This window comes from Xenopus tropicalis, chromosome 8 (assembly GCF_000004195.4).
Source record: "Xenopus tropicalis strain Nigerian chromosome 8, UCB_Xtro_10.0, whole genome shotgun sequence".
Lineage (NCBI taxonomy): Eukaryota > Metazoa > Chordata > Amphibia > Anura > Pipidae > Xenopus > Xenopus tropicalis.
The window spans coordinates 59,460,989-59,488,297 of record NC_030684.2 but is presented as its reverse complement, the minus strand read 5'-3'; the positions used below and the strand labels follow the sequence as shown (position 1 = coordinate 59,488,297).

General features: G+C 39.2%; 1 protein-coding gene across 3 annotated transcripts in view; it reads left to right on the top strand.

The window, feature by feature from the left end:
- The window catches only part of kiaa1210 (KIAA1210), a 72,414-nt gene extending 46,740 nt beyond the window's left edge, over positions 1-25,674 (top strand). For all 3 annotated transcript variants that reach the window (NM_001374601.1, XM_031890249.1, NM_001130353.2), the window contains 6 exon segments: positions 6,076-6,261; positions 7,559-7,622; positions 9,422-10,864; positions 12,913-13,001; positions 19,128-19,221; positions 23,309-25,674. In NM_001374601.1, coding sequence (NP_001361530.1) covers positions 6,076-6,261; positions 7,559-7,622; positions 9,422-10,864; positions 12,913-13,001; positions 19,128-19,221; positions 23,309-23,448 — 2,016 coding nt within the window. In that variant the 3' untranslated portion in view covers positions 23,449-25,674.
- Positions 25,675-27,309: the final 1,635 nt, after the last annotated feature.

The following is a 27,309-nucleotide window of genomic DNA, read 5'->3' as shown; positions in this document are numbered from 1 at the left end:
ATCAGGACAATATCCATGTTTTTTTTTTTTTTAACAATAAAACATCTGACTCAAACAGTGTAGTGTAAATTCTGCTTGCTGCACCCAGAAAAATGTCCTTGGGTTATTTAATGCATGCCCTGCCTACCTCCAGAGAGTAATTAAATGAGAAAAACATGTTGACACAATGTTCGAGTTACATTTAACCTATTAATCATCTGGTTCATACAGATCAGCTGTAAAGACCTAGAAGACTCATTTCTGCATCCCTAATTTTCTGTGAAATCATTGAATATTCTAAATTCTTAGGTGAAGATGGATATTTAATAATGCTAGTGCTGCCATTACAAACTTGGTTGGCACTTTGGCTGGCCAGCCAGCGTTCATGCCTTGTGTTTCTGTGCATGTTTTCTGACCATTAGATGCAGAGAACATTGTTGTAATGGGAAATGGATGTTATTAACATGGTATGTTTATACCCGTGTATGTGTTTTCTGCTTAGAGAGACCAAAACTACTGTGTTCAGGTAAGAACACAATAGCCTATTTGCACCTAACATCTGTCCCCAGTGACACAGTCCTTTCCTAGGACCTTAGTGTTGTAACTATTGTGTATTGTGACCAATAAGAAAAATCACACCATATTAGTGATAAAGTGTGAAGGTGTTTATTTAGCACATATACATATGTCTAAGAGGCAACATTTCAGGCCCTCCCTGGGCCCTTTATCAAGCCTTTGTGACCAAACACTGGGAATATTGCTGGGCGGACTATCAAAATATATGGCACAATTGCTCCTGATTCAATAGTCAATCAGATGCAGTTGTGGTAGGCACAGCACAAAGACAATTACCCATTTGGGTCTGCAATAACCATGGAATTCTGGGAAAAACACTGCACTGTGGGGGAAAAAAGCATGGTGATTGTACTTGAAATTGCATTTTGCTCACTGCACTGCAGATGTAAATAAGCCCTATGGTGTATGTTACATAGTTACATAGTTACATAGTTACATAGGGTTGAAAAAAGACCATTGTCCATCAAGTTCAACCCATCCGAGTAAACCCAGCACACAACCTATACTAACCAATCTATACACTCACATACATAAACTATATATATACAACCAGTAATACTAACTGTAGATATTAGTATCACAATAGCCTTGGATATTCTGCTTGTTCAAAAACTCATCCAGGCCCCTCTTAAAGGCATTAACAGAGTCTGCCATTACAGCATCTCTAGGAAGGGCATTCCAGAGCCTCACTGCCCTCACCGTGAAAAACCACCTACGCTGCTTCAAATGGAAGCTCTGTTCCTCTAATCTATAGGGGTGACCTCTGGTGCGCTGATTGTTTTTATGGGAAAAAAGAACATCCCCCAACTGCCTATAATCCCCTCTAATGTACTTGTACAGAGTAATCATGTCCCCTCGCAAGCGCCTCTTTTCCAGAGAAAACAACCTCAACCTCGACAGTCTCACCTCATAGCTTAAATCTTCCATCCCCTTTACCAGTTTAGTTGCACGTCTCTGCACACTCTCCAGCTCATTAATATCCTTCTTAAGGACTGGAGCCCAAAACTGCACTGCATACTCAAGGTGAGGCCTTACCAGGGACCTATAAAGAGGCAAAAATATGTTCTCATCCCTTGAGTCAATGCCCTTTTTTATACAAGACAGCACTTTATTTGCTGTAGTAGCCACAGAATGACACTGCCTGGAATTGGACAACTTGTGATCTACAAAAACCCCTAGATCCTTCTCCATTAAGGATACCCCCAACACACTACCATTCAGTAGATAGTTTGCGTTTATATTATTTCTACCAAAGTGCATAACTTTGCACTTGTCAACATTGAACCTCATTTTCCAGTTTGCTGCCCAGTTTTCCAATTTTGTCAAATCGCTCTGCAAAGCAGCCGCATCCTGCATGGAACTTATAGTTTTGCACTATTTAGTGTCATCAGCAAAAATAGAAACAGTACTGTCTATGCCCACCTCCAGGTCATTAATAAACAAGTTAAAAAGCAAAGGACCAAGGACTGACCCCTGCGGTACTCCACTAACCACACTGGCCCAATTAGAAAATGTTCCATTTACCACCACTCTTTGTACTCTATCCTTCAGCCAGTTCTCTATCCAATTACAAATATTATGTTCTAGGCCAATATTACTCAATTTGATCATTAACCTTCTGTGAGGTACTGTATCAAACGCTTTAGCAAAATCTAAGTAGATGACATCAACTGCCATTCCAGCATCAAGGTTCCTGCTCACCTCCTCATAAAAGGCAACTAAATTAGTCTGGCAAGATCTGTTACGCATAAAACCATGCTGGCACAAACTAATAGTATTGTGAACTGCAATGTATTCAACTATCCTATCCCTTATTACCCCTTCCAGAAGCTTTCCTACTACTGATGTCAGACTAACAGGCCTATAGTTTTCAGGCTGAGAACGAGATCCCTTTTTAAATAATGGCACCACATTAGCAATCCGCCAGTCTCTCGGCACCATGCCAAACCTCAACGAATCCTGAAAAATTAGATGAAGAGGTTTGGCAATCACAGCGCTCAGCTCATTTAATACCCTGGGATGAATCCCATCCGGCCCTGGACCTTTGTTTACCTTTACATGTTCAAGTCTCTTTTGAATTTCCTCCTGAGTGACCCACGCGTCAGTAGCTAAATTACTAGCACTGGGTATATTAAAAGGGAAGCCTTCATTATCTGGCTCCTCAGATGTATAGACAGATGAAAAATAAGAGTTCAAAATTTCTGCTTTTTCCCCGTTCTCATCAACCAACTTACCCCCCCCGTGATAATAAAGTTCCCACCCCTTCTTGCTTAATTTTTTTACTATTCACATAATTAAAAAATAATTTTGGATTCTTTTTACTCCTAGCTGCAATATCCCTTTCCATCTCTATTTTAGCTTGCCTGATAGCTTTTTTGCATGCTTTATTTGCTTCCTTGTACCTGATGAAAGTTTCCGCTGTCCCAGCTAACTTGAATGCTTTAAAAGCACGTTTTTTATTACCAACCTCGACCCTAACTCTTTTATTCAGCCATAAAGGTTTTGCTTTGCGATGCCTCTCCTTGCTTACAAGGGGAACATACTGTTGTGTATACTTGCAAAGCAATGTTTTAAAGATGTTCCATTTTCCTTCTGTGTCTAACCCCATGAAAAGCCTTTCCCAGTTGACACATTGCAGAGATGCCCTTAAACTGGCAAAGTCTGCACGTCTAAAATTGAGCGTTTTAGTTACTCCCTTATAGAGCTGTCTCTGTAGCATTATCTCAAAGGAGACCATGTTGTTATCACTGTTCCCCAAATGCTCACCCACACAAATGTTAGAGATAAGTTCAGTATTATTAGATATTACCAGGTCCAAAATAGACTCATTCCGAGTAGGTTCTTGAACCGCCTGAAATAAAAAGTTGTCATTTAGCATATTTACAAACCTACTAGCTTTTTCTGACTTAGCCACCCCATTACTCCAGTCAATGTCCGGATAATTAAAGTCCCCCATAATAACAACTTGACCCAATTTTGAAGCCTCCTCCATTTGCAAAAGTAGCTGGGACTCATCCCCCTCATCTATACGGGGTGGTTTATAGCATACACCAATGATCATTTTCTTTGTGACCTTCAGCCCTACTGAAATTTCTACCCAAAGAGATTCAACGTTTTCATTTGTAATGTCTTTATTACATGGCTTTAAATCTGACTTTACATAAAGACAAACCCCTCCACCCTTTTTAATCTCTCTGTCCCTCCTAAAAAGCGTATACCCATTTAAATTCACAGCCCAGTGGCATTTTTCATCCCACCAGGTCTCAGTGATACCAATTAAAGCACAGCTTACTCCACTCTGGTACATTTGTAAGTTTTGTTTCCAATCTTTTCTGACCAATGACTTGTGTGTGCAGAGTTTGGGTTGTGCTGCAGAAACAAGACGCAAACAAGTTGGAATAAAAATTAAACCAAAACTGTGGAAACTGCAGAATAACAGTCACAAGATGTATAGGATTTAACCACAAGGGGTTTAACTGATTTATTTTTGTGTTATGGTTTAAATCATTTCCAAATATACTGTAGCAATTTCATGCCAAATTTAGTCTCTCCTTTGTGTAATTATGGACAGGCAAAATATACCCTATACCTAATAATAACATTTCTGCTCTCTGCAATTATATGGTCAGATCCTTTTTATATGTACTGCGTGGCCAACCATTAGTTAGCAAATTTCTAGTTTTGAGAACAGTGCAATGCCTCACTCTTGATTACGCTTCATTTTGATGTTTTTCTGGACAGATGGTGCCTGGTGTATTTATATCTAATAGATAATCTTGGCATAAGGTGAGATTAATAGCATGAAGCAAGTGATAAGCATCAGTGCTTGATGTTTATTGTGGATAACATTGATTTTTGAAAAATGGAAAAAGTGACCTCCTTTTGTGTTTATGTATAACTTTGCTTTGAAATGCATTCTCCAAAGCGCCTTGCTTGACTGTACTAATACTTAGTGCTTAGTACTATCTTTATTGTATATGTATGTATGTATATATATGTATATCTTTATTTATAAAGCGCTACTTATGTACGCAGCGCTGTACAGTAGAATTCATTAATACAGACAGGGGGTTAAAGATAATGGATAAATACAAAAGATAATGGATAAATACAAAGTACAACAATAAATACAAGGTGCAGTTGGAATAAGAGTCAGAAACACAAGATGAAGGAGGTCCCTGCCCCGTAGAGCTTACAATCTATATTTATTAAATATACATATACATTTAAGGGAATTCATTGCATGGGTTTTCCGTATCCTTTGCTTATTACAGTGTCTTGTCAACCATAGATTGGTTTATTGATTTTATTACTTATGTTTTAAAAAGTCCTGTAATTTAGATGTATATGCAGTATTTTATTTACCGTATATACTCGAGTATAAGCTGATCCAAATATAAGCCGAGGTACCTAATTTTACCAAAGAAAACTGGAAAAACGTATTCACTCGAGTATAAGCCTAGGGTGGGAAATGCAGCAGCTACTGCTAAGTTTCATCAAAATAAATACCAATAAAATTACATTAAATGAGGCATCAGTGGGGTATATGTTTTTAAATATTTTTTTCAAATAAAAACTGTAAACTAGCTCTGTAAGTGGAGGGTCAACAAAAACAATTGTTTTATCAACAATGATACCTTAAGAGTACTCAGCAACCAAGCTAAAACACAAAGAGTTAAAATCCTTCAAAACTATATATAGTTTATATAGAATATAAAGTGAAATGTCTAGTGCAGAATGGGACAGGTGAGGATGGTAGATGAAGATAAATTTGGGAGTGGGCCAGGGCACTGGAGGGTCTGGTTGCGGGTGGCCTAATTTGCAAACAAAGGACAGAGGGTGCTAGTTTGGAGGGACCCATGGCACCAGACTCGAGTATAAGCCGAGGGTGACTTTTTGAGCACATTTTGGGTGCTGAAAAACTAGGCCTATACTTGAGCATATACAGTATATGAAAATATCAATATGATGTGTATACACAGAAAGTACCTTGGTCTCCATTTCATTATCTTCATAATTAATAATAATAATTATTAATTAATAATAAAATATCATATATAAATACCCCCCAACAAGGTTAACCTGCTTTTACTTTATATGTGACAGTCTCTGAATATTATCTATGTAGAACTTTTTTGTGGGGATTGAATTGGGTTTTGGACGAGATTGTACTTTAAACCATGATGTCATGTTTATGGAGCAAGCTAGTTATTCCACTGGAGAGACATAAGTGTCCCACAGCCCTTTAAGTGATCCTGGTCTAAAGCATTTCACCATGGAGTTTCAGTAAATGGTACAAATCTTTATTACAGTCTGTGATATCTGAAGGTTGAGTATGTTTTTTTAAAATTTCACAGATTTTTTCAATAAATTTCACCATGCATTCATTATAATACATGAATAAAATATACTGCTAATTAAAATGAGAGAGGCTGATTGCGGAAACCACAGGTCAACAATTACAATTATGCATTCATAGTTAGTGCTCACAAAATGTAATTTTTCTTTGTATCTTCACAGTCACTCAGTCCATTGCGGTCCAGTGTGGTTCCTGGTCCCAGCACACCAGCTGGCTTATTGCTTCCAGTGGACTTTTCATCTCCTGCCAGCCCACTGGCCTGCCTGGATAACTCAGCAGCAAAGCACAGGATTGCAGTGAAGCCAAAGAAGCAAAGAGGGCCTGCTCTGAAACCAAAGCAATCTGATGTATGTTTATTAGATACACTGGTAATACTTTGCCATTGTTTTAAAAGTATTCTGCATATACCGCACTATAAAACTGGAAGTACAATGATGGGTGAAAGCCAACTATTATTGTATACTAAAAGAACTACATTGGCATCACTTTGGTAACTCTAAAGAGGAAATGTAATAAAAGGTGCACAGTTTCCTACTAATCTAATCACCTATAACAACCAATGAGCAGGTATGCAAAAATGATGAAAAAGGCAGCACACCAGTTATTTTGAAAAAGTGATAACTTTACTCAAAAGAAATCTATACCCCCAGAATGAATACTTAACCAACAGATAGTTTATATTATGTTAAGTGACCTATTTGTAGGGTATCAGAGAACTCTGTCCCCTGTTTCTCAGTCTCTGACATCATCCAGCCTAGCTACAGACTGAGGAGGAACTTGATTGGCTGGATGTCCCAGTGCACTTCTGGGAGGAAGTGTGCTTAACTTTGGAGCCAAAAATCAGGGGGCGGGCCTAACCGTTTATAAAGGGAGCCCCTGGTGTTTTGCTGGTTGTTGGAAGAAAGATACAGAGTGAGCAGCCAGTACCATGTGTTGTGAGTTGAGACTGAAAAGAGAAGAGTCTGCAGGGCTTCCAAGGATTACAAAGTCCTCTGTGGAATCTCCATGTGTGTCTCCTGGTGAGAACAGGTATTGCTCGTTTGCCTGCTATGTGGGAGCAGCCACCTTTCCAAAGGGGAAGGTACTCTGGGGCAGGTAGCACTACCTGGGGGGAAGTGTGGAAGCAAAAGGCAGAACTCTGTTCATTAATTGGCTGATGTGACCTAGCATGTATGTGTGCCTTGGCTTGTTTAGTATATTTTTATGAAAATGGTTTATTTAGATGAAGAAGGGTTTTACATATGGGCTTGTTTATGCAATGTATTTTTTTTTGTGGTATAGTGTCACCAAAGTGTCACCTGTTTAAAAGCAACATCTTATTGGTTGCTGTGCGCAACTACACCTGGCAAACATTGTACCTTTTACTACATATGGGAGGCGTGTAATGTTACAAAAGGTGCAAAGCTTGCTGCCCTTTAGTTGCTCCTACTAACTTAAAGAGCTGAAATTCCGATTTTTGAATTGGAGAGAGTGCTTTTGCTAAAGAGATGTTGGCTCTAATAGTAATATTGTTTCACAGATTCTACTCCATTTTGCTTGCTTTCTTACAAAATGTAATATTTTGCAGGAGTATAGCCATAAATCTTAAATAACATTTAATTTTAATGCAAGATAACATTTTTTTTCTATTTTTTTTTTTTGCAGGAAGACAAATGTAAAGAATCACAAACCTCATATTCAGTAAAAGAACAAGACAAAAGTGAAGAAGGTAGTGAATTGTTACCAATGTAAAGAACCGGGAGGTACTGGGAGGTATATTCTCACTATGCCAAGGGCCAGACCAAATCTAACTTTGGTGTCCGTATCGGCACCCTAAATATTTAAATGTGGAAGCTGACTGAAGAGGACTAAAACTCATTGGGGCTCATTTATAAAGTTTGTGCTGCACTGATTTATTCACACAGTGAACATATTCCCCCAGCCCATTTTTATATTTATAAACTTAGATAAGACTGGTGCATTTAATGTGCAAACATAATTGTGAAATTTGTATTTGCAGTGGACTTGCCCTTAAGACATTTTTAAATATGGCAAAATCACAAATATGTGAACGCACACTTTGCCTCTGAATTATACCACAACTTGTTGGCGTAAAAATATTCACTAAATGGATTTTGCAAAATGTGAAAAAATAATGCGCAAGACAACCATCTGCAAATAAAATATGTGCTGCCTGAACTTTATAAATGACCACCCATTGTCATAATATATAAGACATTTTGCCATGATAAAGCTGGATCACCACATGTCAAGTGTGGTGCCTTATTCTTCTGGATTAAAAGGTATTTTGAGACATTATTTACCACAGGAGAGGTGTCTGTCATTGCTTTTAGCTGAAGAAATAACAAAAAATGTGTTTGGCACAAGTGCTATTCATTGAACTTATGTTGAACAGAGGGGTATATTATCCCTTTAAAAAATGAATTTGAGCTGGCTCCAAGAGTTTATTAATATAGGAAGAAGAAAATGTGAAACAAATAAATTTTTATAGCCTAAATTAGAAAATACATATAGCAATGTAAAAGTCAAATGCTTTGCAAAAAAAAGTGTCTAGGCATCTTACAGCAGCCCCTCTGGCATTTACCAGAATCCACAGATTGCCAGTCTGGGCTTGCCAGCAGTGGCTTAACTGCCATACCATGCAGCAGGGGTCTATCCTATGTCACATCTTATGCTGTTACTTGGCTGTGCACCAAAAACAAGTGGGATGGTGACCTAGCCACGGACAGAAAGCGAGGAGGGGGTTACGAGAAGTTGTGAACAGGTTTTGCCTGAAGATTTTTTGGGGGGAACCCAGTGCTTTCTCGTTACTGCACTTTATGCCAGTATATGTTTATGCAGTCCTTACAAGCACAGGCATGGAACAAGGGTGCCCTCTAGTGGTAACAGTGCTGTGGTTCCAACCAAATGATACATACAAGCCACCCACTTGAAAGAAAAACACCTTTTGCTTAAGAGCTTCTGGGTAATATATTTTTTTTAAAGTTTTTATTTGTACATTTTTCAATTTAACATAAAAAAGAAAACAAAGGCAAAGAGGAGGGTAGAGAGATAGAGTAAGGAAGAGGGAGGAGAGGTGAACTGTAGAGTTGGGGAGATTGGAACCAGTTTGTCTTCATTGTTGTGCTGTCCGTGGAATTTCCTGGGGTTTCGTGGAAGGTCACCCAGGGGCCCCATATTGCATCAAATTTTTTTGGACAACCCCATGCGAAGTAGGTCAGCTTTTGGTTGGTAAGGGTGTTTAATAACAAAAGTTTAAAACAACTCTGTTTTGTATCTATTTTAGTACTTTGCATTGTTTTCATAAATGAGCCCTCTTAAATGGATGCATGGCAGATTTGAAATGTCTGCTTTATGGGACTTACAAACGTTTTCTGGAAAAAAAAAATTTCAAGTGAGCTGCAACTTTGAAAAACTAAAACTTGAAATCAGCATTGATTGACATATTTTATAGATAAGGCAAATCTGTTACCTTCTGACCTTTTGTTTAACTTCTTTTGAATGCAGTGGTACAGTCCCTTGATGAACTGAATGTGACTCCTTTCCAAGCTGAATCAGAAATGGAAGAGACAAAAGTGGAACATGGGGAAGATTCTCCACCTGTTGTTTCTGTTACTCTTATTCCTGAAGATATGCAAAGTCTTCCTCAAGATGAATTAAGCTACAGGGAGACTGATGTTGATATCCATAGTAATCTGGTACCTTCTGAAGACCAAACAGATGATCACTGTGAAGAAACAGACAAGCAAGAACAGAATTCTCAAGATCCTGACCCTGAGTTCATTCCTCCTTTATCTGTGCAGAGTATTATCACAACAGTTTCAGATGACCCAAATATTGATTATCTTCACACTGAGACTTTAAATGATATTGTTGACAATGATGTAAAATGTGGCTTATCAGAAAGTTTCATAGAAAAAGAAGAGTACACCGACGTAACTTCAATGGCAGAAAAAATTGGTGCTGAAGTTAAAGAGCGTGAGCAGGGAGGGAGCTCTGAACTGGATATTCCCTTGTTAGAAACTGAAGATGAATTACAAATCATTATGGGGAGCACTTTAATTGCAGAGGATTTGAACTCACCAGCTGCTGCCTTGTTGCCTGATACTTTAGCTACTGATGCCTGTAACAGTAACAAAGCTGCAGAAGCAGAAGATGAGGTCTCTCTGAGTATTACAATGAGAGAAACTTTATCCACTGCAAAAAAGAACCCAGAAACTGTGACTATGCTTGAAACTGAAATGTCCTTAGCCAAAGAGGAAGACAAGCTCATAACAATTGATGGGGATATGTTCAACCTTAATGACCAGCAAACCGTACTGGAAGCTGAAAATTTGGTCCACAAAATATTAGAAGATGACACCAGAATTAATCAGGATTCATCTGAAATTGAAGAAGAAAGTTTGCCCTTAGACTGCCCAGAAAAAGAGAGTAAGCCAAATGCAAAGCATTCAGAAAGTCCCCAAAAAACCTCTACAAAGCCAGTTCTGTTCACTGTAGCCCCAGCGTGGCAAAGATCTCTCTCTGGGGTGTCCACTGTGAAAGACAGCAGCTTTTTCAGGAATGTCAGTGCACATAGCATTAAGCCAGAACTGTTTGTTGGAAGTGCAAGTGTCCCAGAATCATGCAACCTAGAGGATTCAAAAAAAGAAAATCTTCCAATGATCAAATCAAGTGAAACTGAATCAGCAGTCCCCTTTGGTGTCCGACTGAGAAGGACAATATCTTCTTTAAAATACAACGAAGAAGAACAGGTTGGTGAATCAATAAAACAGAGTGTATGCTCTTCTGAACCCATGTCCCCTGTTATTCAGAATATCCAAAGTCCTACAAAGAGAACAGAGACACAATCAGACATCATTAAAGTTTCTAAGCCACCCCAAGGATACCCTGAGGACAGATGGCAACAAAAAACAAAACCTGAGAATCTATCGCAGAGACAGAACTCTGGTAAGTTCCATTTGTTAAAGCTTAGACACAAACCATGTGTTCCTACATGTGTGTGGCTTTTTTTAGCCTCATTATGTTAGTTTTTACTTCCTTCTCAGAAAAAAGGAACATTGCGTGCAGCAACTGAATAATAAACAAACAGTTTTTCAATTATAAACAAAGGACCCCATAAAATTTTACTTGTTCTTGTTTAACTATGATTCCCAAAATACACAAAAAGGGGTTGTGGGAGCACTCCAAGGCTTAGTAAACTATAAGTACAATGAAAGTGCAACTGATCTGGCAAAATTAAAAACAAGAACACAAAAGAGACAACGTATGCTTGTACTACAATTTCCACCTACCCAAAGCTGGACCAAAGGGCTTTCACACCCAAGGCAAGGATTGGAATGTGCAATGCTCTTTCCCTGTCAAACACATTATAACTGCACCCATTACTCCCTGTCTGGAAGAGTTAGTGGTGACATGGAACAGCTGACATCGGATAGGTAAGGGGAGAGGCAAGACTCTGGTATAATGATAAACCTCTCCTTTTTTGGAATTGCACTCCTTTTCCCAAAATGGTTTCCGCCTAGGCAGGTGCCTTTTGCCTATCCTGCTGTAGATATTGCAAGGAGAGTTGTTTTTAATCAACAATGCAGGCATTCCAAGTGCAGAAACACTGATATTACTCTGTATAAATCTGACCATACACATTTAGATTTTAGTCTTCTTCCAATGAACATTTGGATATCAATCATACATTTTAATGCAACAATCTAAAACTAACATCCAGACTGAAATTGTAGGATAAAGTCGAACATTGGAGGATGTATTGCAGGGTTTCTGAATTCACAGACTTTATGCAATTAAAGATAGAAGACTTAATGTGATGACTTAGGGCTCTGGTACACGGGGAGATTAGTCGCCCGCGGCAAAACTCCCTGCTCGCGGGCGACTAATCTCCCCGAGTTGCCTCCCCCCTGCCATCCCACCGGCGAACATGTAAGTCGCCGGCGGGATGGCAGACGCGGCGGGGCGATTTCGGGAAATCGCCGGAAAAGCCTCGCGAGTCTTCTTCGGCGATTTGCGCGAAATCGCGCCGCGGCGTCTGCCATCCCGCCGGCGACTTACATGTTCGCCGGTGGGATGGCAGGGGGCAGGCAACTTGGGGAGATTAGTCGCCCGCGAGCAGGGAGTTTTGCCGCGGGCGACTAATCTCCCTGTGTACCAGAGCCCTTATTGTGCGTGCTTTTTGGAGGATAGATAATTTCACACACGTTTGATATAATGCATTTGTTAATTATCTCACAATGTTCTCTTGTGAGAAGGGAGAAGTGGGTGGCCAATATGAATGTTGGTGGGGTGTTGTCACTGCATGGTAACATAAGAAGGGGCTATTTTGATGGGAAGTGTATAGTTTATGTTAGTTCTTTTGCTGAACAGGGTGAACAAGAAAAATGCAGGTACTCCTTGTTTGGTTCTTCAGAGCTAGATAGTTAGATCACCAGTGCAGAGAGAATCCTCCCGCATAATGTTAAGAAAAGTGTCATAACAAAGAGGAAAAGGTTTTATACTAAGAACCTAATTATCTGCCTCGAAAAGACCAAACATGAAGTAGCTTTAGTCTTCCTGTTTGTCTTGTTTAACTCAAGAAATTAGTGAAAAAAAAAGAAAGATTTTCATGATTAAAATAGGCAAAAAGTAGGTTCAGCACAAACCCTATTCATTAAACTCATGTTGAACAAGGGAGTATACTGCCCCTCGCTGTGAGCACAACAGACAACTGTTGACTACAATCTGGTTACTTCTACTTATGTTATTGGGTTATGCAGTAATTATGGTCTGTGTGTAGCACCACTGGTAGGCTGATAAGTCAGATCATTGTAAGATGGGTACATTGTAGCCTGTGTTTGGCCACCTATCTATTTACTGTATATAGCACATAAATGGAAGCATGTGTAGCCAAAGAAAATATAATGGATATTAACAATTAATTCTACTCAATCTTTCATTTTAAAGAGACATAATATAGTATATAATGCCTTTTCCCTCCACTTTCCGCTCAGAACCAGCCTGGATCTCAATGGCAAAACAGAAGCAGAAAGGATTTCAGGATCATGTACTTGCCAGAGAGCAGAGCATGGGCACAGAAAAGGTAGGAACCATGGTTTTTGTTTATACAGCAGCGTACAGAATGTGGGCAGTGTGTGCTTGGTGTACATTAAAAGAACTATAGTTTGGCTTGCGGTTGTACATTACTGCTGGGCTGGAATTCTGTCCTGCAAAAAGGAGGGAAACTGTGACGGAACTAGACTACGGCAAGTAAACCTTTTTCCCCTAGCCTAGATAGCTAAATGTAAACCATGGCTAAGGAGAAAAAGAAATGATATATCCAATTAAGAAACCAACACAAAATATTGTAAAATATGTATTGTAGAATTTAGTATTCAAATCTGTAACATTTTAGAACTTCCATCCCTTTCCCAACCACAATATAAACATGACTTTCTTACAAACACAAATTAAACAATTCCTACATATGCTATCTTTATTCATAATTTCTATAAATACTTGTAAAGGATTTAAAACAACGGCAACTAATACAAACCAAGGTCAAAGATCTTATGAGAGCCGGAAGTTTTTTAATCTGTGGGTCTACATGAAGATTGTGGGTCCCCATTATACTGTTTCATGTAAAGATTCCTTCTACAATAGAAGATAGTAATTTAATAAGGTACATATCTAGTTTTACTCCAATGCTTCGGTAAGAAGGGCGATTCCTGAATTAATTTGAGAAAAAGGTTGAGAAATGCTGATTAATACTGCACTGAAGATGATTTAAAGGGGGGTGTTCACATTTGAGTTAACCTTTACTATGATGGAGAGAGTAATATTCTGAAACAATTTGCAATTGTTCTTCATTTTTATTTTTAGTAGTTTTTTTAATTATTTAAATTTTTGTTCAGCAGCTCTGCAGTTTTGAGCTTTAGCAGCTATCTGGTTGCTAGGGCCCAATTTAATTTAGCAACCAGGAAGTGGTTTGAATGAGGACTGGTTATGAATAGGAGTAGACCTGAATAGAAAAAGAAGTTATAAAAAGTAACAATAACAAGAAAACTGTAGCCTCACAAAGCAATAGTTTTTTGGCTGCTGGCGGTCAGTGACCCCCATTTCAAAGCTGCAAGGAGTTAGAAGAAGAAAGCAACCAATTTAAAACCTAACAGCTAACAAAAACTTATAAATACCAATTAAAAAGTTGCACAGAATTGGTGACTCTATGGGGCACATTTACTAAGACACGAATTTGAATCCGAATTGGAAAAATCCGATTGGAAAACGAACATTTTGCGACTTTTTTGTATTTTTTGCGATTTTTTTCGGCGCCTTTACGACTTTTTCGGAAATTGTCGCGACTTTTTCGTTACCAATACGATTTGCGCGAAAAAACGCGAGTTTTTCGTAGCCATTACGATGCGCTCGTATTTTGTCGCGACTTTTTCGTATTGAGTGCTCGTAAGCGGCGGGCGAAACTTTCAGACTTAGCATGATTTTCGAAGCCTCCCATAGGACTCAATGGCACCCTGCAGCTCCAACCTGGCCCAAGTAAAGTCACCATACTGAAGTTTGAATTAATCCGAATCTTTCGTACTCGGCACGAAGGCTACGAAAAAGTTGCGACAAAATACGAGCGCATCGTAACGGCTACGAAAAACTCGTGTTTTTTAGCGCAAATCGTATTGGTAACGAAAAAGTCGCGACATTTTTCCGAAAAAATCGCCAAATACCGATCATTACGAAAAAGACGCAATCGGACGCATTCGGCCAGTTCGTGAGTAAGTAAATGGGCCCCTATAAGATACTTAAAGTTACTTTAAAGGTGAAGCCCACTTTAAAATTGTGTTATAGACTGAGGATCATTCTTATTCTCTCAACTAAGGTGGTCTCAGTTGGTGTATGATTGCAGTACTCCAACAAAAAGAGCATACAGGTAAACGTGCCATTTATGGTCACTTGTGGACATGAAATCCAGTTTATGAATCACCAAATTCTGATAATAAAAATGTATCTATTTGTCTATTTTTGTAAAATTTTGTGTGAGGAAGGGAATGTATTTTTATCATTAGAAAAAATCATATATATATACAGTGACTTGCAGAAGTATTCGGCCCCCTTGAACTTTTCCACATTTTGTCACATTACAGCCACAAACATGAATCAATTTTATTGGAATTCCACGTGAAAGACCAATACAAAGTGGTGTACACGTGAGAAGTGGAAGGAAAATCATACATGATTCCAAACATTTTTTACAAATAAATAACTGCAAAGTGGGGTGTGCGTAATTATTCAGCCCCCTGAGTCAATACTTTGTAGAACCACCTTTTGCTGCAAATACAGCTGCCAGGCTTTTAGGGTATGTCTCTACCAGCTTTGCACATGTAGAGACTGAAATCCTTGCCCATTCTTCTTTGCAAAACAGCTCCAGCTCAGTCAGATTAGATGGACAGCGTTTGTGAACAGCAGTTTTCAGATCTTGCCACAGATTCTCCATTGGATTTAAATCTGGACTTTGACTGGGCCATTCTAACACATGGATATGTTTTGTTTTAAACCATTCCATTGTTGCCCTGGCTTTATGTTTAGGGTCGTTGTCCTGCTGGAAGGTGAACCTCCGCCCCAGTCTCAAGTCTTTTGCAGACTCCAAGAGGTTTTCTTCCAAGATTGCCCTGTATTTGGCTCCATCCATCTTCCCATCAACTCTGACCAGCTTCCCTGTCCCTGCTGAAGAGAAGCACCCCCAGAGCATGATGCTGCCACCACCATATTTGACAGTGGGGATGGTGTGTTTAGAGGGATGTGCAGTGTTAGTTTTCCGCCACACATAGCGTTTTGCATTTTGGCCAAAAAGTTCCATTTTGGTCTCATCTGACCAGAGCACCTTCTTCCACATGTATTGAAAATTATGATTTAATAGGTATCACTGAGACCTGGTGGGATGATAAATGCGACTGGGCTGTGAATTTAAATGGTTATACACTTTTTAGGAGGGACAGAGAGATTAAAAAGGGTGGAGGGGTTTGTCTTTACGTAAAGTCAGACTTAAAGCCATGTAATAAAGACATTACCAATGAAAACGTCGAATCTCTTTGGGTAGAAATTTCAGTAGGGCTGAAGGTCACAAAGAAAATGATCATTGGTGTATGTTATAAACCACCCCGTATAGATGAGGGGGATGAGGCCCAGCTATTGTTGCAAATGGAGGAGGCTTCAAAACTGGGTCAAGTTGTTGTTATGGGGGACTTTAATTATCCGGACATTGACTGGAGTAATGGGGTGGCTAAGTCAGAAAAAGCTAGTAGGTTTGTAAATATGCTAAATGACAACTTTTTATTTCAGGCAGTTCAAGAACCCACTAGGAATGACGCTATTTTGGACCTGGTGATTTCTAATAATAATGAACTTATCTCTAACATTTGTGTGGGTGAGCATTTGGGGAACAGTGATCACAACATGGTCTCCTTTGAGATAATGCTGCAGAGACAGCGCTATAAGGGAGTAACTAAAACACTCAATTTTAGACGTGCAGACTTTGCCAGTATAAGGGCATCTCTGCAATGTGTCAACTGGGAAAGGCTTTTCATGGGGTTAGACACAGAAGGAAAATGGAACATCTTTAAAACATTGCTTTGTAGGTATACACAACAGTATATCCCCCTTGTAAGCAAGGAGAGGCATCGCAAAGCAAAACCTTTATGGCTGAATAAAAGTGTTATTGTCGAGGTTGGTAAGAAAAAACGTGCTTTTAGGGCATTCAAGTTAGCTGGGACAGCGGAAACTTTCATCAGGTACAAGGAAGCAAATAAAGCATGCAAAAAAGCTATCAGGCAAGCTAAAATAGAGATGGAAAGGGATATTGCAGCTAGGAGTAAAAAGAATCCAAAATTATTTTTTAATTATGTGAATAGTAAAAAAATGAAGCAAGAAGGGGTGGGAACTTTATTATCACGGGGGGGTACGTTGGTTGATGAAAACGGGGAAAAAGCTGAAATTTTGAACTCTTATTTTTCATCTGTCTATACATCTGAGGAGCCAGATAATGAAGGCTTCCCTTGTAATATGCCCAGTTCTAGTAATTTAGCTACTGACGCATGGGTCACTCGGGAGGAAATTCAAAAGAGACTTGAACATGTAAAGGTAAACAAAGGTCCAGGGCCGGATGGGATTCATCCCAGGGTATTAAATGAGCTGAGCGCTGTGATTGCCAAACCTCTTCACTTAATTTTTCAGGATTCATTGAGGTCTGGCATGGTGCCAAGAGACTGGCGGATTGCTAATGTGGTGCCGTTATTTAAAAAGGGATCCCGTTCTCAGCCTGAAAACTATAGGCCTGTTAGTCTGACATCAGTAGTAGGAAAACTTTTGGAAGGGGTAATAAGGGATAGGGTACTTGAATACATTGCAGTTCACAATACTATTAGTTTGTGCCAGCATGGTTTTATGCGTAACAGATCTTGCCAGACTAATTTAGTTGCCTTTTATGAGGAGGTGAGTAGGAACCTTGATGCTGGAATGGCAGTTGATGTCATCTACTTGGACTTTGCTAAAGCGTTTGATACAGTACCTCACAGAAGGTTAATGATCAAATTAAGGAATATTGGCCTAGAACATAATATTTGTAATTGGATAGAGAACTGGCTGAAGGATAGAGTACAAAGAGTGGTTGTAAATGGAACATTTTCTAATTGGACCAGTGTGGTTAGTGGAGTACCGCAGGGGTCAGTCCTTGGGCCTTTGCTTTTTAACTTGTTTATTAATGACCTGGAGGTGGGCATAGACAGTATTGTTTCTATTTTTGCTGATGACACTAAATTGTGCAAAACTATAAGTTCCATGCAGGATGCTGCCGCTTTGCAGAGCGATTTGACAAAATTAGATAACTGGGCAGCAAACTGGAAAATGAGGTTCAATGTTGATAAGTGCAAAGTTATGCACTTTGGTAGAAATAATATAAACGCAAACTATCTACTGAATGGTAGTGTGTTGGGGGTATCCTTAATGGAGAAGGATCTAGGGGTTTTTGTTGATAACAAGTTGTCTAATTCCAGGCAGTGTCATTCTGTAGCTACTAAAGCAAATAAAGTGCTGTCTTGTATAAAAAAGGGCATTGACTCAAGGGATGAGAACATAATTTTGCCCCTTTATAGGTCCCTGGTAAGGCCTCACCTTGAGTATGCAGTGCAGTTTTGGGCTCCAGTCCTTAAGAAGGATATTAATGAGCTGGAGAGAGTGCAGAGACGTGCAACTAAACTGGTTAAGGGTATGGAAGATTTAAACTATGAGGTTAGACTGTCGAGGTTGGGGTTGTTTTCTCTGGAAAAGAGGCGCTTGCGAGGGGACATGATTACTCTGTACAAGTACATTAGAGGGGATTATAGGCAGTTGGGGGATGTTCTTTTTTCCCATAAAAACAATCAACGCACCAGAGGTCACCCCTTTAGATTAGAGGAAAGGAGTTTCCATTTGAAGCAGCGTAGGTGGTTTTTCACGGTGAGGGCAGTGAGGTTATGGAATGCCCTTCCTAGTGATGTGGTAATGGCAGATTCTGTTAATGCCTTTAAGAGGGGCCTGGATGAGTTCTTGATCAATCAGAATATCCAAGGCTATTGAGATACTAATATCTACAGTTAGTACTAGTGGTTGTATTTATAGTTTATGTATGTGAGTGTATAGATTGGTAGGTGTGGGTTAGGTGTGCTGGGTTTACTTGGATGGGTTGAACTTGATGGACACAGGTCTTTTTTCAACCCTATGTAACTATGTAACTATGTTTGCTGTGTCCCCCACATGGCTTGTGGCAAACTGCAAATGGGACTTCTTATGGTTTTCTGTTAACAATGGCTTTCTTCTTGCCACTCTTCCATAAAGGCCAACTTTGTGCAGTGCACGACTAATAGTTGTCCTATGGACAGATTCCCCCACCTGAGCTGTAGATCTCTGCAGCTCGTCCAGAGTCACCATGGGCCTCTTGGCTGCATTTCTGATCAGTGCTCTCCTTGTTTGGCCTGTGAGTTTAGGTGGACGGCCTTGTCTTGGTAGGTTTACAGTTGTGCCATACTCCTTCCATTTCTGAATGATCGCTTGAACAGTGCATGGTTTAAAAGTATGGTGAAAAAAAAGTAAAGTTTATGATATTATTGCTTAAAAAGGTCTGTGAAAAACAAGTATTTTTAAGATGCATATTAATTATTTAGCTTTTCTGTTCCTCATTTTGTCTGTACAGACGATTGAACTTTCAGCAACAAGAAATGTCACCATTCTGCAAAGCCCAGAACTAAAGGAGAATAATATGGAACCTGCCTCATCTGAAGTTGCAGGTAAAATATCAATTTAACGGTCATTTTTCTTTTTGACCAGCTTTATATCTGAAATATAAACAAGTAATATTATCTTGGCTGTACTAAACTGCTATGTTTGACCTGTATACCAGTGCTGTCCAGCTGCTTAAATACTATGGTCTGTCTATTGCTGCACAAGTTTGGAGCACTATCCGACAAATGGAAAGTTTCTACTATATCAACCACCTTTTTAAAACCTTCTTTATTTTTTTTTCATAATCTCTTTATCAATTTTTATTTTTACACATTGATAAATAACAGTATTGGTGACATGGGTTACATCTTGATAGAAGTGGGTAGTATCTATGGCGGCAGGTGATATTTTATGTTCTGTGACAGAGTGGTGGTGTCCAGATGGGAGTCAGGGAGAGTCATTTGTGTCCGTTATAGGTTGGTGTTGGATTTCTTGTGTTCTGAAGGATGTTCAGGCTTCCCAGACTTCTTGATGTTGGTCCATCGAGTCCCATAGAATAGCAGTAAGGTAATGCATAGTTTGTATATGTTCTATGCAGGGTTTTAATTGGGAAATAGCCAAATGTGGGGCTAACCAGTTCAAGGCAATCACCCAGCGTGCTGCTGCTATGAACTGTAGTGTCAGTTTGTTCTGAGATTTTGTTATTTTTTTTAGGGGTAATGAGAATAATGCCAGTTCAAGGTCTACCGTGATATCTGTTTGTAACACCTGAGAGATAAGTTGGAATGTTTGGGACCAAAATCTTTTCAGTATTGGGCAAGATCACCAGGAGTGGAAGTAGTTTCCTTGCGTTGTACAACCCCTAAAGCATAGTGGTGAAGAGAAGGGAATAAACTTGTTTTTTAATACTGGTGTGGCATACCACCTAGAAAGAAGTTTGTATGCTGTGTCTCTGATACTTATATTAGGGGAAATCTTTTTTGTGGATTGCCATATTTTTACCCATTTCTGGTAGGGGAGTGTAAATCTACATTCCATTCTCTCATATATTTACATAAAGTGTCTGGGGATTCTGTCATTAAGTGACCATATATCTGGTTTATCGACCCTGAGAGGTGTGTGGGAGACTTGCACTGGGATTCAAAATTAGATATTTCTGAGGTTGGGCGGTTTGGGTTTTGGGAAAGGTAGAATACTACCAATACACACAAATCCATAATTTCTGAGGGTGGGATATTGTGGTTTTCCTTTAGATAGTGTAGTGATTTCAGTCCTCCGGAGGTAATGAGGTCTGTGAGTTTATTATAGAAATTTTAAGCAGATAATCCTGGTATGAAATCTGGGTTCCCTACCAGAGGTTGTAAGTTGCTATTTGTTTGATGTGTGCATTTTGGGTTTCATGATGGTCCAAATCTTTAAATGATGTGGAATGATGGGGTTTGATATATGATATGATTGTATATTTTGCGTAACTGTCCATAGTAAGGCTGATGTTTGTAAAGAGAAAATAGAGGCATTCTCAAAATCAACCCAAGGGATTGTGTTTGGCTGTGCATGCCATTGGAAGAGTTGGGTGAGTCTGGCTGCTATAATATGTGAGGAAATGGAGGACATTTTGTCCTCCTTGGCTAAAAGTTTTGAGTAGTGTATCTTTATTTACCGGTGTCTTTTGTTATTCCAAATGAAATTCATGATGTCTCTTTGGAAGGAGTGAATTTCTTTAGTATAAATCGGACTAGGGAGGGCCCTGAATAAATATAACAGTTTTGGGAAGACGATCATTCGGACCGTTGCTATTCGCCCAAATAGAGATAAAGACAGGGGTAATTAGCTGTGTATAATGAATCATATGTTATGTTAACTCTTAGATATGCTGTTGATTTTTGTCTCCATTGAAAAGGGAAATTAAGTTCTAGTAATTTATTTTGTGGGGCAGGAATGTTAATCGGTAGTGATTCTGTCTTGGATATGTTGACCTTCAGTCCTGAAATATGGTAAAATCGATCTAGGACTTGAAACAGATTAGGGAGATTCGTCAGGGAAGCCTTGTTTATTTTTAAGGCAGTCCTTGCCAAACTGCAGGGCAAGAACTGCCCCTTCCGGTATTAATTCAGGTCCTCCATAAATATGGGGCCAGTGCTTTACCAACATGGGTTTACTGGGATGTACAACAGCCGTTATATTTCTCTCTCCCTTATGTTTTAAAGTATTTTTCTCATTCTCTCATCATCTGTTTTTTTCACCCATTCTGCTTCTCTTTGTCATCTCAAGTATCCTGACTTGTAACTCATCTAAGCTTTAGTCTTTTCTTTTGAGCATGAAGACAAAGCTTAGCTAGGTTAAGTTTAAGGTTGGCTTTGATTCGCCCAGGAGGAGAGAGCTAAGAATATGTGAGAGATCTGGGTTTAAATGTCAGTTGTTGTTGAAGGAATGTTATATGCAGATGGCATCCAGATATATTTGTGATATATCAGAGAATATCAGAGTGCTGAGTACAGAACCCCGAGGCACTAAGCTGAAACAGAGAAGGGTTTGTTAGTAATAGCAACAGAGAAGGGGAGATTAGACGTAAGAAGATAACCAGGTATACAAGTCAATTAAGTGAATTAAGTGCCCAGTGTCATGCCTTTTTTGTGCCCTAGGCACGTGCCTCTTCAACCTACCCCTAGTTCTGGCACTGCTGCAGTCCAACCTGTTATCCACTGTTGAGCAGTTGAAATCCTATATTAAGCAAGAACAGGACGACATTTCACTTAAAACTCCAGCAATTAGTTCAACACAGTGGGAAACATGCCCCAACTTTTTTGAAACATTTTACAGAAAAAAATTTAAAGTTTTATTTTCAACATTTGATAAATAATCTTTGTACTATTTTCAGTTTAATATAGTGTGAAATCATCCCATTCTCGATTTTATTTACATTTTATGCAGCGTCCCAACTTTTTCGGAAACAGGGTTGTATACATTCATATATAATTGTATGTTCTCCACTAGAAAGCCTCCTATAGGTAGTCTCCTTAAATTAAATCATCTTCAATTTGAGAGCAAGGTACAATATATCAATGGCATGCTGGTGTCTAGAGCCCTTAACATTTGCCAGTTTTATTTAGGCACAGGGCCGGAACTAGGGGTAGGCAGAACTAGGGGTAGGCAGCTGCTTAGGGCGCAATGATTGGGGGGCGCCAGGCAGGTACCTCTCCTGCCTACCCCTAGTGCTACTTTGTCATTGCCTCCGCCGCTTGTCATTAGCGGTGGAAGCAATGACCAGTCTAATCGCCCCCCCCCCGCCCCGCTCCTCCTCCTGTTCTTTGGCACTCATACGCCGCTCGGGGGGCGGGGAGGTGGGTGGAGTTTGCCGACCGGGTTGGCTTGGCTGCCCCTGTTTATCTATACCTAGCTATGGCATTAGTATTTTCATCAGACAAAGTTCTTTATAAGGCATACTATAAAATGTAGTTGCTTTCAAATGTGTTCCATTGTGACTAATTCCTGTGTTCCTGTGCTAAGATATCAGATTTGCTTTACTTCTACTATCAAAATCAGTTTGGTGAAAATTAGTGATTATGAATGAATGTGCTCTAGGTCTGCCAGGCAATATGTTTCACCAGATGAGATGTTTACCTTTTGTTATTATGGAATCAAAATGTACAGATCATTTTATGAGCTATATGAACTAGGTTTTGAGTTCTGTTGTGTAACCATTTGATCACACAGTTGGTCCCAAATGCACAATCAGTGCTAGTTCAAACAGTGCAGGAGTATATCCTTGTGCATGTATAATACAATAACCTTTTCCTGTGCCTGCTCCAAAATAGCTAAGGTATATTTGTATTCATGTAATAAGGATGGTTCTATACAATTAGAATTGTTTTGGTGATTGTGACCATGTACATAGATACAGTATACTCCTGTGTAAAATATTCTTCATTGGTATGAGATGCACCAAGAACTATTAGGATGATAATTAAAATTGATGGGCCTTGATTTTGTTTTTCAACCTAAATTAACTATGTGACTATTTAATACAAATGTTCCCCTTATTCTATGTGAGGCCATGCTACATGATATTCCTCTGTATGTAACCATCCTGTGCTTGAACATTTTTACTGGAGATATTCAGAGCCAACACTCTTTCCTTTTGTATCCTTCTAGCTTCTACAGCAGATGTCCAACTGGATCTTGAAAAGTCCACGTCAGCTACAGCATCCCAGACTTCTGAGGAACCCCCATGGTTGTCTCTGGCCAAGAAAAAGGCAAAGGCATGGAGTGAGATGCCTCAGATTGTGCAGTAGCAGTTACCCTGAGATGCCTCAGATTGTGCAGTTAGCAGTTACCCTGAAGATGCACTACATGCTTCTCTCAGACCAGTTGTTTCACTGTGAACAATGGCAGCCATTAAAAGCCTGCAAATGCTATAGTTTGCCAAGTACTGAAGCTAGACTTTCTTTCTTATGTTTCTTTTATGAAACACAATTTGTTAATGAGGGATGTTTAACTTGCAGCCCTCCTGCTGTTGGAGAACTACAATTTCATACACCTGACCAGTAGTTGAGCAACTGCTGAAAGGCTGCAGCTGAACTATCCTTTAAGATAAATGCTCTCACATTCTAGTAGAAATAACACCGGTATCATAGTATACTTTGTTTTATTTTTTTAATGTTAGTGACATTGGCTATTACTTTTTTTTTTTTTTTAAGGAAATAGACTGTTATAGACTGTTAACCTAAAATGAATATTTATTCATACATGCAAGAATTATATGGGTCAGTGGTGTCAATAACTTCCAGCATCCTCAGCAAGTTCAAGAGTTGGATTCCTGAAGGCAAGAGGGATGTGAACCGGATATACCTGCTATAGTCAGTCTCTTGATTGAGCTGTTTAGGTGCTTTGCAGGTTCTTTTAGTAGTGAGCAACTTTAACTAATAAATGTGTGGAGCATCAGAAGTGATGCTGCTATGTGCTGGACACATGCTTTACCCACCAGGGACTTTAATGCACCGCTTTCATACAACTGTATTACTGGGGATAATGTGAGACAGGCTAAGAATGAAAATACCTTTATGTTTGTGAAGTCATGTAAGAAAATGTATTGGCCACCGCTTTTCTTTGTAAAAATAATTGTGCTTTAGCTTTCAGAAGTAGGCATTATGATTCTTTCTTCAATCAGAAGGTCATATTTTTTTCATATATTCACTGAAGGTACCAAAGAAAGGCGCACAAGTTCTTCTTGTGCCAGCTGCAAAGTCGATCTTGAGATTATTGTAAAAGCTATTTCCATCGGTTTATTTCCCTTTATATGTTATGTCTATTCCTGGGGTTCTTTACCTATTTAAGAACTAGAGAAAAAAACAAATAAGATTGTTCTAAATTAACATGAGCAGTGCATATAGGAGCAGCTTCATGCCAATGCTGGCATCTGAATGGTGAGCAAACACATTTTACTGTAGATAAGTCTGAGAGAATTTTGTCAACACAGGTGTTTCTGTAATAAAACAGTATTTTCATGTGTTTAGCGACTAGTACTGCCCATATAAACTTTGAGTTTGCCACCTCACCAAGGCAGAGCACACAAGGAGAAAGCTCATGTCTAATTTTCAGATTTTAGTGTGCAGCAACCTAGTGTACCTGCAATTGACAACAGCCATGGGAAAGTCTCTTAAAAGTGGCCAAAAACCCAAATGTGTGCAGGCAATAAAGCATCAAGCTGTTAGTTTTCTGTCTAATCCACCTAAGCAAGAGGTCATTCATTCACAAGAAACTTTCCCGCTGTAAAATTTCTTAGAAAACTAATGTCAGAGAACAATTGAGGTGGGATTCAGAGGTCTCGATGCCTGCAGCAGGCCAACTTGTGCAGGACCTCATGTTTAGATTACTTGAGCTTTTCTATTACTATATTCCAAGGATGTCTAACTTTTGTAGCCTTCCAGCTATGAAAACATTTTTACCAACCAATGCTGGATATTAAAGTAGCACAGCTGAAGGCTTGCAGGGTACACATTGTAATATCACATCCCAAAGGTCCTGATTTCAAGTGCCGTTGCATATGAGATACAGTGACCTCAGTTAATTTCACCTCTTTGCTTATTATAGCAATAGTTAACAGTTAATTGCATATTCCAATATAGAAAAGGGAGCAATAGCTTCTGCAAAAAAGCCCACAGGCCAAGTCATCCTACCCTAGTGATTGATGATTGTTCAGCATTTATACTTAAGGAACTATGCACTTTTCCTGCTGCTGCATGACGAATTGTATTCTCTAAAATAATACATTGGGGCAAATAATTCATGTTGTATGCACAGGAAGAAACCTACAAACAGTATAGATAACCTACGATGTCTGTATTACTTAGAGAAACATGGGTTTCCATGCATATACTGTATATATGTAACATGCTTGAACTGTATTACATTGCCTTTGTCTTATATTACTATTTTTGTACTCTTTTGAAAAAAATTTGTATAACATTTTGTCCATAATGTGTTTATTATGTTAATTATTATTAAATGCTAAGCTGCTATTTATGTCTTTAATTTTCATTTCTTTTCTATATCCAAATTATATGTGCCTGTCTTATTTAACATAGAGGCTTTCTTATTGGTTATAGGTACCACTAAGAGGCTATTTTATGTATGGCAGTAACTTTGTTGACTGCTGCTTTTAAAACATTATATAGGGCATAATGTTCCTCCAATGTAAATGTTAATAATGTACCGCCTATTGTAAAATATAAAGATACCAAGGAATTCCATGATCCTGAGGCTGGAGGCTTAGGAGTTAACTAATATTCCAATATTTTACAACATGGAGGTACATTATTATATTGCACAAGGTTTAGTGAGTCGAGACAGAAATTATATTACTAAGCACCAATTATAACTGATAACATCACTAAGCATCATTTATAAGGATATAATTTATGGGATAATCATAGTTCTTGTGTATTTAAAGAAATAATTTACGAGTTATTTCTTTGGCCTTTGTTTATAGATATAATAGGCTCTTCCATTATTTCTTACTAATTTGTAACTGTTTTATCTATAAAAACATCGGTCTCTACAACATTACATTTTACTTAATGTAGGCAAACACACTCTTTATCTAAAAAAGGACCCTACCCAACTTCGTCAAAGAAGGACCACTAGTCAACAAATATACCCAACCTGGTCAAAGAAGAACCACTAGCCAACAAATATACCCAACTTGGTCAATGCCTCCAGCAGCCTATTGGTTAGGGTTGCTGTCTTGCCAACAGAGGGTTCTGGCCCCACCTCTAACACATTGAGGTGGGGCCATGCTTCTCATCCAAGGGTCTTTTCCTGCACTGGTGGGAATTGGGATGTGTTTTTTTAGAGTAAATTTACTTTATGATCACGAAGGACAACTAGCCAACAAATATACCAAACTTTGTCAAAGAACGACCACTAGCCAACAAATATACCCAACCTGGTCAAAGAAGAACCACTAGCCAAGAAATATACCCAACTTGGTCAATGCCTCCAGCACCCTATTGGAGAAGGTTGCTGTCTTGCCAATGGAGGTTTCAAGCCCCATCTCTGGCCCATGCTCCTCATTGGGGGGTCTTTTCCTGCACAGGTGGAAGTTGAATCCAGGACTTTGTGCTTTGTAGGCAGTTGCCTTAACCGCTACTCCATTTGTGTCAGGCCTGGCCTCTGGCAAGAGACCAGCAGGTAGAAGCCTATATGCAAATAACCCCCAGAACTCCCTTTAAGGGCCAGACAGCCAAGGTGCAATGAAAGGTAATTTAATGAAAACAAACAAAACAAAACAAGAGTAAATACAAGCCTGTGATTAGGTGAGATAGAGTCTGGCAACAGGCAAATCCGTGAAACAGGCAGGGGTCAGTCCAGGCAGAGTTCAAGCAATAACGATAATCAGGCAGGGGTCAGTCCAGGCAGAGATCAAGCAATAACGATAATCAGGCAGGGGTCAGCAAATCCAGGAATCAAGCAGAAGTCAGAAGAAACAAAACAGGGACCAGGCAGGGCAAGGACAGGGAACACGGAATTCGAAGTGGCAAGACCAGGCTCAGTAGCAACGATGATCGAGCAACTGGGTGTTGCCCGGAGAGGGTTTATATAGGCAGGTAATTGGAAAAGTAGCCACACATGTGATAAACAATATATGTTGCGAC